Source organism: Lolium perenne, chromosome 4, assembly GCF_019359855.2.
Source record: "Lolium perenne isolate Kyuss_39 chromosome 4, Kyuss_2.0, whole genome shotgun sequence".
Lineage (NCBI taxonomy): Eukaryota > Viridiplantae > Streptophyta > Magnoliopsida > Poales > Poaceae > Lolium > Lolium perenne.
This window is the reverse complement of record NC_067247.2, coordinates 347834177-347850155: the sequence shown is the minus strand read 5'-3', so window position 1 is coordinate 347850155 and position 15979 is coordinate 347834177. Positions and strand designations below refer to the sequence as shown.

At 44.2% G+C, this 15979-nt stretch overlaps 1 protein-coding gene across 1 annotated transcript; it reads left to right on the top strand.

Moving 5' to 3' along the window:
* The first annotated feature begins 6654 nt into the window (after positions 1-6654).
* LOC127297016 (uncharacterized) lies at positions 6655-11518 on the top strand. Its single transcript, XM_051327268.2, has 4 exons — positions 6655-6827; positions 7101-8808; positions 9434-10518; positions 10605-11518. Exons 1-4 carry the CDS (start codon positions 6691-6693, stop codon positions 11497-11499), a joined length of 3825 nt encoding a protein of 1274 aa, XP_051183228.1. The 5' UTR covers positions 6655-6690; the 3' UTR covers positions 11500-11518.
* The last annotated feature ends 4461 nt before the right edge of the window (positions 11519-15979 follow it).

Genomic DNA, 15979 nt, shown 5'->3' with positions numbered 1-15979 from the left:
CCTCCTACATAGTGTGAAGGTGACAGTGTGCATGCTGTGTTAGTACTTGGTTTAGTTGTGTTGATCTGTCTTACACTCTAAGGTTATTTAAATATGAACATTGAATTGTGGAGCTTGTTAACTCCGGCATTGAGGGTTCGTGTAATCCTACGCAATGTGTTCATCATCCAACAAGAGAGTGTAGAGTATGCATTTATCTATTCTGTTATGTGATCAAAGTTGAGAGTGTCCACTAGTGAAAGTCTATTCCCTAGGCCTTGTTCCTAAATACTGCTATCGCTGCTTGTTTACTGTTTTACTGTGTTACTACTGCTACCATATTACCACCATCAACTACACGCCAGCAAGCTATTTTCTGACGCCGTTACTACTGCTCATATTCATTCATACCACCTGTATTTCACTATCTCTTCGCCGAACTAGTGCACCTATTAGGTGTGTTGGGGACACAAGAGACTTCTTGCTTTGTGGTTGCAGGGTTGCATGAGAGGGATATCTTTCACCTCTTCCTCCCTGAGTTCGATAAACCTTGGGTGATCCACTTAAGGGAAACTTGCTGCTGTTCTACAAACCTCTGCTCTTGGAGGCCCAACACTGTCTACAAGAATAGAAGCTCCCGTAGACATCAGCAGCCACGCACGGTGATAATAAACCAACCCTAGATAAGGCCTAAAAACCAACACGAGGTTGATCCCCGGAACATCTCAACTAGGGCTAGCAAACTACACCCTACGTGCTACTGGATCCTTCAACCCGTTTGCAAGGCCTAACTATGCAGATATTAAACTAATCCTTGAAGAACAAGGAGCAATCATAACAGATCGGATCTACTAGATAATGATCAAGCGGGGTGCCGCCCTTACACCTAAGATAGGTGTAAGGGCGGCTAGACGTCTAAGGGTCGCATGGACGAAAGCATATGATACGATGAAACAATGCTAACCCAAACACATCTATGATAACTACGCTGCCCGCCATCAACAAGGCTTCAGCACGAGCAACGCATGAACAACGAATAAACGTTACTGCCTAGATCGCAAGATGCGATCTTGGCAGCATGATGCTTACCCGGAAGAAACCCTCGAAACAAGGGGCTGGCGATGCGCCTAGATTGGTTTGTGATGAGCGTGATTGTTGTTTATTCCATAAACCCTAGATACATATTTATAGTCCGTAGACTTTCTAACGTGGGAACAATCCCAACCGTGCACGAGCCAAATTCTATCTAACCGACACGTATCCTACTATATTTACAGATACACGGGCAAACTAGCCCAAACTTTGTATACAAGGCTGATTCATGTATTCCTTCCAGGTATATTCTTCAAGCCCATCTTTAATCGCGGCCCACCTCTGATCCGGTCAAATTCTGGTGATAACAGCTGATAATGTCACGAGAGGACGGGGTAGACCAAACTTGACATGGGAGGAGTCCGTAAAGAGAGATCTGAAGGACTGGAGTATCACCAAAGAACTAGCCATGGAAAGAGCAGCGTGGAAGGTTGCTATCCATGTGCCAGAACCATGATTTGGTTACGAGATCTTATGGGTTTCACCTCTAGCCTACCCCAACTTGTTTGGGAATAAAGGCTTTGTTGTTGTTGTTGTTGTTGTTGTTGTTCCAATGATCCCCTTTATTTTAGTTATAACTCTGCAGGATAGGAAAACCTTGTTTTGTGTATTTTTAGCTTCTAGAGACCTAAATGAAGTCAAATGGAGCTAAGACTTTGGAGATGTCAATATTTCATCAACAGAAGTGTCTCGAGAACTTGGACCTCATGAGCTGGGCCAGGATGGCCAAAAGAGACCTAGTGGTGCGCCTAGTCAGGGGGCGCGCCACCCATGCTCTTCCCCCCTCGACCATCCGATTTGCTTGATTCTTTCACCCATGGACTCCATCTGACCTAAAAACCTCTATATAAAGGTCTTCCCAAGGCTTCCTCAAGGGGAGGGCCGCAGAAACACCAAAACACCAAAACAGAGCAAGAACCAGCCAAGATTGGAGGGGAAAACTCCGCTGGAGCCACCACCGGAGGGATCTTCACCTTCTCCAACGTCTCCACCATCACCATGATGAAGAGGGAGTAGTCCACCTATGGATTATGGGTTTATGGAAATAGCTTGATCTATTTCTCTCTTGTTCTTCATAGATCTAGTACCATATGAGTTGCCCAACATGATTATGGTAATCTATGTAATTCCTATGCGGTGGATCTTTATTCAATGATATTGATATATGCGATTGGAACTTATTATGTGTAAAATGTATTGATAAATATATATCATGTACGATGTTCTTAAGTACTTGTTTTGATTCCAACTTGTATGCAAGAGCATGTGTGGGGAGAAGTGTGTATTAGATGGAGTAGCATAGTTGTATTGATTGAATAGTGACAACAAATTTAAGATCTACTATGGCATTTACCTTTCTATTGCTGCCTCACTAGGGATAAAGTGAATCCATGTGCTATAATTATCATGTGACAGCTTGATAATCTTGTTTGTTCAAGGTAGCATATTTGAGATTCAAACATTATGTCAAATTACTTAAGGCTATACTCTGTTGATTCTTAATTCAAGATTGCTTAGAGTTTTCCCTTTCTTGAGGAGTATAAGAGAGATGTGCTGCATCATCTTTATGTTAGGACGTAATGCTCATATGAATCCTTATCACACACATGTTGAAGTTTCACCAATAGTATGTCTTTTATGAATTATTTTGTGTCCACTACAACCTAAAAAGAGAGTAGAAAAATGAACACATGAACCCCAGTTCATTTTAAATCATTAGAAACACATTTACAACACAATTACCACACTTCACATTTACTGCAATTCATTAATCCGAAAATACCAAAAATATTTTCTCCAATTGCAAACACACACAACCCAAAGACCATTATCCGTTTACTGTTTTTATTTTGCTTGCCTAGTTTTTTTTTACTTTATTTTACTTTAAGTTATATTTATATTTCCTATTACTAATATGAAAGTTTGAGCTTGACAACCACACGATGGAGTTAGGAACATAAGGCAAAACTTTACTTTATAGGTTGCAAGAAGAGGAGAAGGAGAAATGACTTCTTTGCCAATTCCCCGAGAGTTCGATATAAACCCTCGAGTCACCCTTGTGGGGAAAAGACGCTTGCTACAACACATTGCACTTGGAGTCCCAATGAGTTGGTACACACAGAGTTGTTGCCATCACCGTCTCACTTACCTTTCCATGAGGGGTATCCTTAGTGTCGTTCTATACTAGTGTCGACTCCTCATATGGGACATCAAAAGTGGGAAGTTGATTGTAGGATTTCTATTCCTCACTCTCGTATAGGTGAACTTGGTTCGTTCAATGAAAAGGGATAAGAAGGATCCACTGGGAATGAATGGGAAGACTGGGGTAGTATCTTTATTATCCAGAAGGATGCTAATTTAACTTGGACTTATCGGGAAGGGATCATCCTAGATGAGATATGTTTGAGCTCTAAAACTAGATAGAAAGCACACACTCTTCTTGATGCTATACAACAAAGGTCCACAAAAGACGTAAAAAAACAGACATAGTCTGATAGCAAAGTGAGGAAGATCAGGAGAACGATGTGCCTTGGATGGAAGAGAAAAGGAGGGTGGCCTGAAGCAAATAACTCTTCGTTGATGATGACATGAAAGCTTTAATGCATATTGAAGTATGCAAAAGAAGAATCTAACAGCTGCTTCCTTAAATTGAACAAGGTTCCCATGAATTCACAATCAAAGAATAAACATGAAAAAATAGTAGTAAATCAAATGAATTTATTAGCCTAATCATCTACATGGTATCGAGATATGTGGCTTGATGGCATTAAACCTTAGTGAAGGATTTTAAGAAAAAGAAAGAGCTTACATGGCTCTCCCATCAGAGAGATTTGTGAATGAGTCCATCTCTGCAATCTTTCCTTTTCTTATCATATTTCCATATGCAACAAAATCTACTGAATGCATATGTTGGATAAGAGAACGAAAAGAAGAAGAAAGCAAACACAAGACACAGATGAGAACAATACCTTTTTCATTGCGAGCAGAGCTATGGACGGATGACAGCAAGGGTGCTCTCTTTTTCAGTACATGAAGGATATGCCCTTCGGCGCTCAAGGTATCCTAGCTCGTGATGATGTTCATTTGCCTCCTCATCTGCATATATGCTCGATTAATAGAGATATGTAGCTTTTGTTTGAAACACCAAAATCAACATGCGAAAAGAGAAAACGGAAAAGGTAGAAAGCGAGCTAGCTCGCTGGATTGAACTACCATGGTACAGTTAAATAATCTAAATATCAGGAGGAAATCCAACCTTTTACAGGTTGTGAAACTCTCACAACTTGGTCCATATCCTCATCTCCAACATGAACTGACGCACAACCTTTGTTGTATTATGAGTTACTGTCACTCCATCCCTACAAATTGATGTACACAAAATGGATTATAGGATTGAGAAAAAAAAGGAGCTATGATGAATAACTCTCATGCAAAATGTAGGTCCAAGCTTGACCTACTCCAATCAAACAGAACATTTGGAAGAGGATTGAGTGAACATAGCTAGAGAGCGAGGGAAGATGTTACCGCGGTTCAGTTCAAAAACTTCCATGATAGGATTTAGATCAAGGTTCACAATGGGCTTCTGCTACACGCACAAAAATACGAGCTTTATACGGGGAGCACAGAAGGAAGAAGAAAGCCAAAAACTGGGGAAAAGAAACAGAGAAAGACCTTCACTGGCGCCCGCCTCAAAACATAGAGAAACAATTTAGAGCAAGCCTCTAATGGTGCAAGAGCTCGAGGTAGAAGATCCTGAAGTGCAGGAGTACAGCCGACCACCTGGACTCACCGCCGCTGAAATGAGGACCCGAGCTCCATGTCCATCAGCTCGCACCCAAGCGAGGCCGACCTGCAATGCCGATGTCTAGGTCACGTAATCCCTCCTTTGACCTCTTGGTCCCGGCAACTGAGAAAGAGTGTATGAGAGAGAGGTGGTGGAGGAAATACTTGTGCTCCTTTGACGGCAACCCTGTTCCCTCCTCTCCCTCGGTTAAAGCATCAAAGCGCCGCCGGCACTACCATGGTCTTCCCGTCGCTTGCGTCACTGTTGAGCACACGGTCATGTCATGCCATCCTCCGCTGCCGCTTGTCATAGAATCCGGACATGCTGGCAGCCACTGCAGTTGTCGTTCCTCGTGAAGAAGTAATCGCGTCGGCCGCGAGGGCGCCGAGGAGGCGCCAACCGTCGCGAAGCCAAGTAGGATCTAGCCTCCGCAGAGCCGAAGAGGCGCCGAACACCGTGCATAATAGGATGCACCGATCGTCACTGCCGCTCCGTGTGCGTGCCCGCGTAACCTCGCCACCGGACGCTGAGTAGGTGGGATGCGAGACAAAGAGATATAGATGGATTAGCACGGATGAAAGATCACACGCAGTGGCGAACAGACTAAAATCTAGTCAAAGCGGTGCAACAGACTGTCCAAGCTAGAGCCACCCGTCCAATAAATAAATACATCCAAAAGATAGAAGGGGAGAAAGGAGGATAGGAAGTAGACAACCAAACAAATCACACGGGGCACCGAAATCGTACACTAGAAAAAGTCAGCGGTATGCAGATCACGAAATGGTGTAGGTGTCATCAGGAGGTTAATTGGGCAGAAGGCCTCAAAATTCTCACAAAATATAAGTTAGATCCCTTTTAGCATAGTAAATATATAAATATATATAATTACTTATACTACTAATAACAACATTCCCATAAAAGAATGTGTTCTCTCTCTAGTTTTCTCTTCGGTGCGCGGTTCCTCGAAGATTTACACACGCGGGGCTTGACTCCATCCGAGTACGCCATCGTGTTGCTGGTATTCTGATCCAGAAGATCTACTTCTGCATTCTCGGCTGGATTAGAGAACCAGGAGTAGTCGATGTGCATCGCATGTGTGCGAAACCACGGAGATGTTGCCTTTTGTGGAGCCAATTGATGTACGAGGATCGTCAGGACCCTGAGATCAGCGACAAAGTACGACTACATCATCTACGTTCTAGCGAAACTTTAACCGCTTTTGATCTATGATGGTACGTCACTGAAATCTTCGTGTTACAGCATTACTCTTAGATAGATCTAGGCAGCTAGTTAGAAAAATTATTTTTTCTGGTGGCCTAAGTGGGCCCCACGGCATGGCTGGCATGGTGGGCCATGCCGTGGGACTCTTCTGGTGGCCTAAGCTCCTCCTAGTGTCCTACTTTTTTTTTTGTCATTTTCTAATATTTTCCAAAACAAACTTCTCCAAAAAAATCCAGTTCAATATGATATCCGAAGTTCCCTTAAACTCAAAGAGACAAGCAAACAAGAGTTTCATGTACTGCAACACTAGAAACCAATGAAAGGGGACTTGGTTGCTAATCCCCATAATTCAATGTAAAACAACTAGGAAATCTCACGTATCATTCATATATCATATACTACCTCCGTCTATAAATAAACGTATAAAATTTGTCCAAAACATCTCTCACTTGTTGTAAGAACACCTCTCCCATTCCTTCCCTCTCTCTCTCAAAAAACACCCCTCGCATTTTAATCCTTGTTCCACTTATTTTTATTTCCTGTCCCTCTCATCTCCCCTCTCCCCCCACCCCTCCTTTTTATTTCTTTTTTCTTTTCATTTTCCGTCGATTCCCATGGTCACCACAGCAGTAAAGCCTCCCCCGCTGCGTTCCCTCTTCGCCATGACCAGCCGCCGCCGCCGCCGCAGCTCTTCACCGGCGGCGACATCCATTCTCTTCAGCCCCCTGCGCTCCGTCTCCTCCCCTACCCGGTAAGTTCCCTGTTAACTCCTCTGCTCCCCCTCTTTGCTTTCTTGCCTTCGGTCATAAGGAACTGCTGCTGGCCCTTCTCTCTCTGATGTTCTCGAGTTCCAGAGCGATTCATGCTTATGCCGCTGAAGATTGCCAAGTTTTTTTTGGGTTCTTGTGACTATTTGCGTTGGGTTTATTTCGACGCTTTAGTGTTCGGTAGCACTTTGCCTTTTTGACGAACAACCGCGGCCAGTTCTTGATTTTTGTGTGTGCTGTTTCTCGGTTTCTTGCAGGAGTTCCTTGTCTGCTCTGTGCTGCTTGTTCCTGGCCCTTGCGCTGTCCGTCTCGGCGGCGGCGGCGGGGGATTCCGCGGAGGACAACGATGAGGACGGTCGCTGCCTCTGCTTTCGGGATGTGTGTGCGGATGGGAGTTCTTTCTGCTTCGCGTCCTCGGCCGTTCAGACGCTGCTTGCCAGCGATGGTGGCATCATGGAGCCCGATTTGGGGTTTCCTAGGGACCGGGGACCGTCCCGGCCAATGTGCTTCCCGATGTCCGGCGGTAGCATGGTAACCTGCTCCTCTGTAGATTCGACGATCACTGGGGCGCTTGATGCCTTGGGGCAAGAGGGCAAGGATGTTGCGCGATACGATGCGGCGTCGTGCCAGGCGCCGCTTGTGCCGGACAATTGGATGCAGGCGTCGCATGGGGTGCCACTGGAATTGGATGGCACGACAGATGTCAACTCAAATGGCCTTTACAGTTCCTCGTCCATGGATGTAGAAATAAATCCACCGGTGTTAGATTGGGGCAGGAGCAACCTCTATGCAGCCTCCATGGCCTCCTTCACCGTGGTGAATCGGAACAATGACAGCGTCTTGCGTGTCTATGAGCCATTCAGCACTGATCCCCAGTTCTATGTGTATGGTTATGAGGATCTGGTACTGCAGCCCGGGGAAAATGCATCAGTCACCTTCGTCTTCCTGCCCAAGTTGTTGGGCTCTTCGTCAGCACATTTGGTTTTGCAGACTAATTTTGGTGGATTTATCATACAAGCTAAGGGCATGGCTGTCAGGTCACCCTATCAGATACTGCCATTAACCAGGATGGATGTTGTATTAGGTGGACACCTGGAGAAGAATTTGTCGATATATAACCCTTTTGGTGATTCTCTTTATGTCGAAGAAGTGGCTGTATGGATGTCTTCATTTGAAAGCACGAAACAGTCTTCTCATGTAGTTTGTCAGTTAGGCCCTGTAGATGAGGCAGTGGAGTTAACTTCCTTGAGCAGCAACTGGCATACAGCAAGCCGTACTGAATTTGGACGGCCAGTGTTCCATATTAGGCCTAGTGAGCAATGGGAGGTGCTTCCTTCGAGAACCAGCACTGTTGTGGAGTTGAAATTGCAACCTATTTCAGAAGGCAAAGTATTTGGTGCTATCTACATGAAACTGCGCAATTGCACAACTGATACAATGGATATTGTTGTTATACCTATTGAGCTAGAGGTGCACACGCGGACCTACTATGATTCCACCAGCTTAGTTTCTGTCACGTTTGAGCACATATCATCTTGTGCTGGAAATGGGTCAATATATTCCCTTTCTTTGCGGAATGATGCAGCAGAGTTACTAAGGATTGTAAGTGTAACTGCGGATAACAGGGATGACCTGACGATCTTTCAGGTGAAGTGCCTGAATGGATTGATACTCTTCCCTGATACCGTAACTGATATAGCTTTGATAAGATATGATGCTTCAGTTCCAAAGGATATTTCATTTGACAACTGCAATATAGTGATCAAAACAAACAGCTCTCTTGGTAGTTCAGTTGTGATACCCTGCCAAGATATAAAGGGTGCATCTATTTCTTATACACCTAAAGCTGCTGTTGCTGAATCTGATGAGCAAGCTGGTGTATCATTTTCTGAAGAAATCTCTGCTAGCTCAAGGACAGGATCTTTGGGCAGCATAACAGAAACAGAAGGCTGGCATAACATGAAGGTAATTTAGAAGCTTGTGTTGTTTCAGTTGGTCTTAAGTTTCGTTCTCTTACCCAGACTAGGAGTTGCTTTTAAGCACTCAAAGCTTACAAAATGGCCTATGAACCCAGTAAGAATAATGAGATTACCTTGTCATGCAGTCACCCTGTTCATTAGTTTCATTCAGTCCAGTATATCGTTATCTCTTGGAAAAGTTTATCTCATGCTGGATGTAAATTCACATGGTATGTTAACCTTACTATTTATTGTAGCATGGTGTTATTTCATTAAAGAACTTCTTGAAGGCCCTTGTCGTGGTTATCATTAGTCTTAACTCTTAACCATCTATTTGGAAGAATGAACGGGCAACATAGAGCAAAGCAGGCACATGGTGTAGTCTTGCTCCCGTTATATATATTTTCCGTTAGTTATAGTACTTATTTGATGTAGATATCAGTGTAGTTCTTATCAAACAGTTGTAACTCTTCCTAGTACCAATATTCCACCTCTCGTTTCTCAGTTTTTTTGTTTTGCGTCTATATTATAACAGCTGAACGCCTGAACTGTTCGCCTCAAGTGTCTTCCATCTCTTTTTTTTTTTTTGTTCTTTTTCATATTCTCATGTAATTTTGTAATATGATTTGCAGCCGGCAATCAGGAGAGCAGACAGAGCTGATGATATGGTGCTTAGGAATTGGAGATCGCATGGCACAATGACTGGGATTTCTGTTCTCACAAATCATGCGCTGTTGTTTCCTGTTGTGCAAATTGGATCACAGTTTACTGAATGGATAACTGTCCATAACCCAAGCCAGCAGCATGTGTCCATGCAGCTGGTGTTGAACTCCGAGGAAATAATTGATCAGTGCAAAACAGTAAAAGATGCACGCGAACACACTTTCTCAAGCAGATCTCCGGAAATTGACTCGACAGAGACTAGATATGGTTTCTCATTAGGCAGTTCAGCAATTACTGAGGCCTCTCTTGGTCCTTTGGCAAGCGCTTTACTTGGCCCCATTGTTTTTCGTCCTTCGAATCGGTGCATGTGGTCAAGCATGGCTTTGATTAGAAACAATCTGTCAGGCTTGGAGTGGCTGCCTCTTCGAGCACACGGTGGCTGGCAATCTATTGCTCTGCTAGAAGGACCTGAACCTGTTTGGAAGCTGGAGTTTAACCTTGGGTCCAATCTTCAAGATAACTCAACACTGTCCAAATCCGAGATCATCAGCCCTTTGTGCAGTCAACAGTTTTCTAAGGAAATAGATGTCAAAAATAGTGGTGACCTTCCTCTTCGAGTCACAAAGGTAAAAGTTTCTGGAGTTGACTGTGGTCTTGATGGATTTACCGTGAACAACTGCCAGGGATTTAGCTTAGCACCAAGTGAATCAATGAAGATGCTCATTTCTTTTAAAGGTGACTTCTCTTCAGTTAAGGTTCAGCGAGATCTTGAGCTGGCTATGACTACTGGCATCTTTGTAATCCCTATGACTGCAAATGTTCCTCTCTGCATGCTTAAGCAGTGCAAAAAGTCTTACTTCAGATCCATCCGTTGGAAAGCATTGATACTCTTTTTCGGAACCGTGTCCGTGTTTGTTCTGGTCTTTGTTCGCAGTTCCCCGTTTTCTTTGTCAGTGAGCTCTCAAGATTACTATGTCAAGATTGATGACGGGAAAGATAACATTACTAAGACTGTCAAGCCCTCATTTCTTCAGGGTAGCAACAAAACTTCCAGGTAAATATTTGATCAGTATCGTCCTGTATCTTATTTTTCCAATTTCACATGATTTAACTTTGACTCCTATTATGCTTTGTGCACAGGTCGATAAGGGAACACAAAAAACCCGAAGAAGCTCTTCCTGAGAAATGCCTTCCTAGTACTCATGATGGGCCCCAAAAGAAAGATGACAAGAGGAAGCCAGATAAACAACAAAATACAGCTACAACTATATCTGTGTCCCCTGCTAATCGTGTGGAAGATAAGGTAACAAGCGAAGCTACACAAACTAGTGGAAACCTTACTATCAGAGTTGCTCGAGACAAAGGGAGGCGAAGAAAGCGAAAAGTTGGTGGTACAGGACTGGCAGCAAAATTTGAGGTTTCTAGCAGCCACAGCGGAAATTCAACACCATCCTCACCGTTATCACCAAGTTTAACCCCAAAACAAGGCTGGCCCTTTTCTGGGGCACCATCAGAACTGAAGCACAAAACTAAACTCGAGAGTAGACTCGATGTTGAGACAAGGGCACCATCAACTGGGAACAACAAAGAGAAGAATGACTGGTCGCGAACTGCCAAGCAGCAGCCACCTGCACCTTCAGCAGCGACATCTCTAAACCCGTTGGCTTCATCCACTGCACTGACCACAGCATGGAGCTCACCATTACTGGCTGCATCTTCCCAAATTGCTCCGCATGCTCGTGCTCCTGGCTCCAACCTGGTGAAAGATAAGGCTGTGAAGAGAGATGAGGGTGTCACTGCACTGAAGAAAGAGTTCACTTATGACATATGGGGCGATCATTTCTCTGGGCATCTGCTGGGGAAAGCAAGGGAGGTCGAGCCATATAAGTTGTTTGGTGCTTCTGAAGGGGCCTCCAACAGTTTCTTTGCAAGGGAGCCCCAGGCCCTCATGATGAAGCAACCATCTGCACCACCCGTGTCTCGTGGTCGCAGGTCGCAGCCATCTGATGTAGCTCCTGGTTATGGAATAAATTAAGAAGTTGAAAGTTGAACCATCCTGGCCCTTGTGTTTCTTCTCTGAATCTTGCATTCCTATGCTCTGCCTTTCAACTAACCATCTTAACCATATCAGTACCTCCAGAAGCTTAAACTAATTAGGACAAGAAAGGGGAGAGCGGACCAAAAACTCTTTCACCATTTGACAATATTTTTTTTGTATTCAGCTAAGGAAACTAATACAGTAACAGAAACTAAGCCTTTTGTCCAAGCAAGGTGTAGGTTAGCTAACTAAATAAATACAACAGAAATCTGCAACCTCTAAGCTTTTAAAAGTGAAATTACCCATTGCTCTTTTATTATGTTTTATGGGATATAATTCAAGATCTGGCTACAGTTTTCCTTGGTTGGGAATGTAATTCAGAGAAAAATCAGGAATCATCCCGGTGCACTGAACAAACTTGATCTGCCATTGTAACATTCATATGCTAGTTGATTCTGATCTAAAGCTGAAGATACTAAAGGTGATGTCTCACTTTACTGCCGTCAAATAGAAGACATGAGGGACTGGACAGATTTGCCTGTCTAAAGTAGGAGAGGTGATTGCTGTTAAATAATGCTTACTTTGTGCAGGTTAGGCAGAAAGTTCAAAGGACAAATTTTCTTCTCATGCATATTCTTCTAACCCTGTTTTATTTGTTCCCACTACTCACTAGCACAGAAGTTTTCCTCAAAGAAGGATATTGCTTCGTGAAGAACATCCTAACAGATCCTTTTTATGTTGAAATCAATAGTTCATGTGGGAAGAGCTATCAGCGAGACATTTCCCCCCTCCCCTCTCTCGCGCAGCTACAGTAGCTGAGCGTCTTCTCGAAGAGACCGGGCCGAACCAAAGCCAATCTCGCCGGCGCCGCCGGTCGAGATGGGTGGATGGGAGGCGCCGGAGTACATAGTCTAGCTAGGAGTAGTGGCTTTATGCCAGTAGGGGGCTTGATGCCCAGTAGTGCGAGCGGTGGAGGAGATCAGCCCGCCTGGATCTCGTCCGATCTAGGGTTCTTCCTTCTCTCTCTGTTTCTCCGGTGGTCGGAGGTGGGAGTGGAGAGGACGGCGACCGCTCAGCTTAATAAAGATGTGGCGGCGAACCACCTTCTGCAGATCAACTGCAGCGGGAGGCGTTTTTCCCTGGCCGGCCTCGGCAGCGAGGGGGGAAAAGCGTCCCTGTCGGCGACCAACGGCGTGATCGAGCTCCTGGCCAGCCATGAAGGCGAGGAGGAGCACAGCTGCGCCAGATCTTCGTCGGCTGCTGAAGGGTGGCCTTATCAGTGCTGCTTCTGGTGCAGCGGCAGAACGCCCCTGCTGCTCCTCTTGGTCGGCCGTGGAGGCGAGAGAGAGGACAGAGGAGGCACTGCTGCTGCGCACTGGAGGCGGTGCCGTATCTACATCAACTATCTCCGGTGGTTTCACTACAAGCGCAAACACACAGCTGGCACCATGGCCGCTGTGATCCGCAGCCGACGTGATGGCTGCTGTTATAAAAGCGACAAGCAAATAACGAAGAACAAAACAAGAACACACACAGGGGACACAAGATTTAACGTGGAAAACCCTTTCCAACACAGAAGGGAAAAAAACCACGGGCGCCAGCCAGCAAAACTTCACTATATCGGGAGGTGTTTACAAACGCCGTGGGTTATCTTATAATCTGATAAACCCTAGCCGGCGGCTTACAAGATGTATATATAGGCGGTGCCAACGATCCGTACCGTACCGCGGGGGGCTGCCGCCCTCGCTCCGCTCGTCAGAAGTTAGCCTCCCTTTAGTATATGAATTTGGATCACAATATAACAAACTCCACCTTGAGACAAATTCCATCTTGTAGCATGAACTTCAACAATCTCCTGAACAAACAAAGGGAAAAACACTTGCTGGCGCCAACAGCCACTTGGGCTAAACTGTTATACCAACCAAGATCGAGCAAAGCTCAAACTTGGAAACAGGAACTGGCTTTGTCATCATATCAGCAGGATTATCATGAGTACTTATCTTGCATACCTTCAGTTTACCTTGAGCAACAATGTCGCGAATATAATGGTACTTGATGTCAATGTGCTTTGTCCTCTCATGGAACATTTGATCTTTAGTAAGGTATATTTCACTTTGACTATCAGAAAACAAGTTAATGCAAGAATCATCTCCACAAAGCTCAGCATACAAACCTTTCAACCAAACAGACTCCTTGCCAGCTTCATTAATTGCTATATATTCTGCTTCGGTCGTAGATTGGGCAACAACAGATTGTAACGTTGCCTTCCAACTCACAGCACATCCACCAACAGTGAACACATAACCTGTGAGGGATCTTCTCTTATCCAAATCGGCAGCAAAATCTGAATCCACATAGCCAACGAGTCCCTCACCGGTCTTGCCAAACTTCAAGCAAGCTTTGGATGTGCCACGAAGGTACCTGAGAATCCACTGAACAGCTCTCCAATGTTCTTTACCAGGATCAGCAAGGTATCGACTGACCAAACTCATAGCATATGATAAATCAGGACGAGAACAAACCATGGCATACATCAAGGAACCAACAGCACTAGAATATGGAACTCGAGACATGTACTCAATATCTTCATCAGTACTAGGACATTGCAATGCTGACAATTTAAAGTGAGAAGCAATTGGTGTACTAACAGACTTTGCATCATGCATATTAAAACGATGAAGAACTTTCTGAATGTAATTTTGCTGACTAAGAAATAACACACTAGATCTTCTGTCTCTTGTAATTTCCATACCTAGTATTTTCTTAGCAGCACCAAGATCCTTCATCTCAAACTCACTACTTAACTGTGACTTTAAAGTAGTGATCTCTTTCTTGCTCTTGGCAGCAATCAACATATCATCAACATATAACAGCAAGTATATTGGTGATCCATTAACAAACTTGATATAGACACAACTATCATACTTAGATCTCTTAAACTCATGTGCAAGCATAAATGAATCAAACCTTTTGTACCACTGTCTTGGAGACTGTTTCAGACCATAAAGGGACCTCTTCAACTTGCAAACAAGATCCTCCTTACCAGGCACAACAAAACCTTCAGGTTGGTCCATGTATATCTCCTCCTCAAGCTCACCATGCAGAAAAGCAGTCTTTACATCTAGCTGCTCAAGCTCAAGATCACGCATAGCCACAATACCAAAGAATGCACGAATGGAACTATGCTTCACAACCGGAGAGAATACATCATTATAATCAATACCTGGAATTTGGCTGAAACCTTTTGCTACTAACCTTGCCTTAAACCTCGGAGGCTCACTAGGAGACAAACCTTCCTTTCTTTTAAATATCCACTTACAACGGACAACCTTCTTTTGTTTAGGCAAGGGCACAACATCCCATGTGCCATTCTTGTCAAGCGATTGCATCTCCTCTTGCATAGCAGAAATCCACTTCACGTGGTCAACGGATGCAACGGCCTCAGTATATGTAGCAGGTTCAGTACCATGCTCCACCTGTTCAGCACAACTCAAAGCATGAGCAACAAGATTACATTCTTCAATTAAACGAGGACGTGGACCTTTGTTACGCCTCGGTCTATCAGCAGCAATGGAACTATTTGTTTGCTGCAAAACAGGTGGTGAGTGCTGAACAAGAGTGTTATCATTTTCAGCAACATCATTTTCTTTCTCCTCCACGTGCTCCACCTGCACGCTAATCCTCTGTTGTTCATCATCAGAATTATTAGAAAAATCAACAGCATCAGTGACATCTGTAGATGAACTCTTATAAAACATGACAGCCTCATTAAAGACTACATTCCTGCTATGCAAAACTTTCTTAGTTTCAGGATTCCATAACTTATATGCCTTAACTCCTGAACCATAACCAAGAAACACACACTTAACAGCCCTGGGCTCTAGCTTTCCATTATCAACATGAGCATAAGCAGTGCAACCGAAAACTCTCAACTGTGAATAATCAGCAGGTGAACCAGACCATACCTCAATAGGAGTTTTCTTATCAAGCGGAATACAAGGTGACCTGTTTATCAAGTAACAGGCGGTGGAGGCTGCTTCAGCCCAGAAACGTCTATGCATACCAGCATTGGACAACATGCAGCGAGCCTTGGAGATGATGGTTCTGTTCATCCTCTCCGCCACACCATTCTGAGGAGTATATGGGATGGTGTGGTGCACGACAATGCCTTCATCGCTGCAATAATCATTGAAAACGATAGAACAAAACTCCATGCCATTGTCGATGCGAAGCAATTTAACTTTCTTTTCTGTTTGCTTCTCTACCATAACTTTCCACTTTCTAAAAGCATCAAACACATCAGATTTATGTTTCAGAAAGAAAGGCCACACTTTTCTGGAGTAATCATCTATGATAGTAAGCATGTAATTTGCACCACCAAGAGAAGTCTTGCGGGAAGGTCCCCACACATCAGCATGCACATAATCTAAAATCCCTTTGGTGGTATGAACGGAAGCATTGAATTTAACTCTTTTAT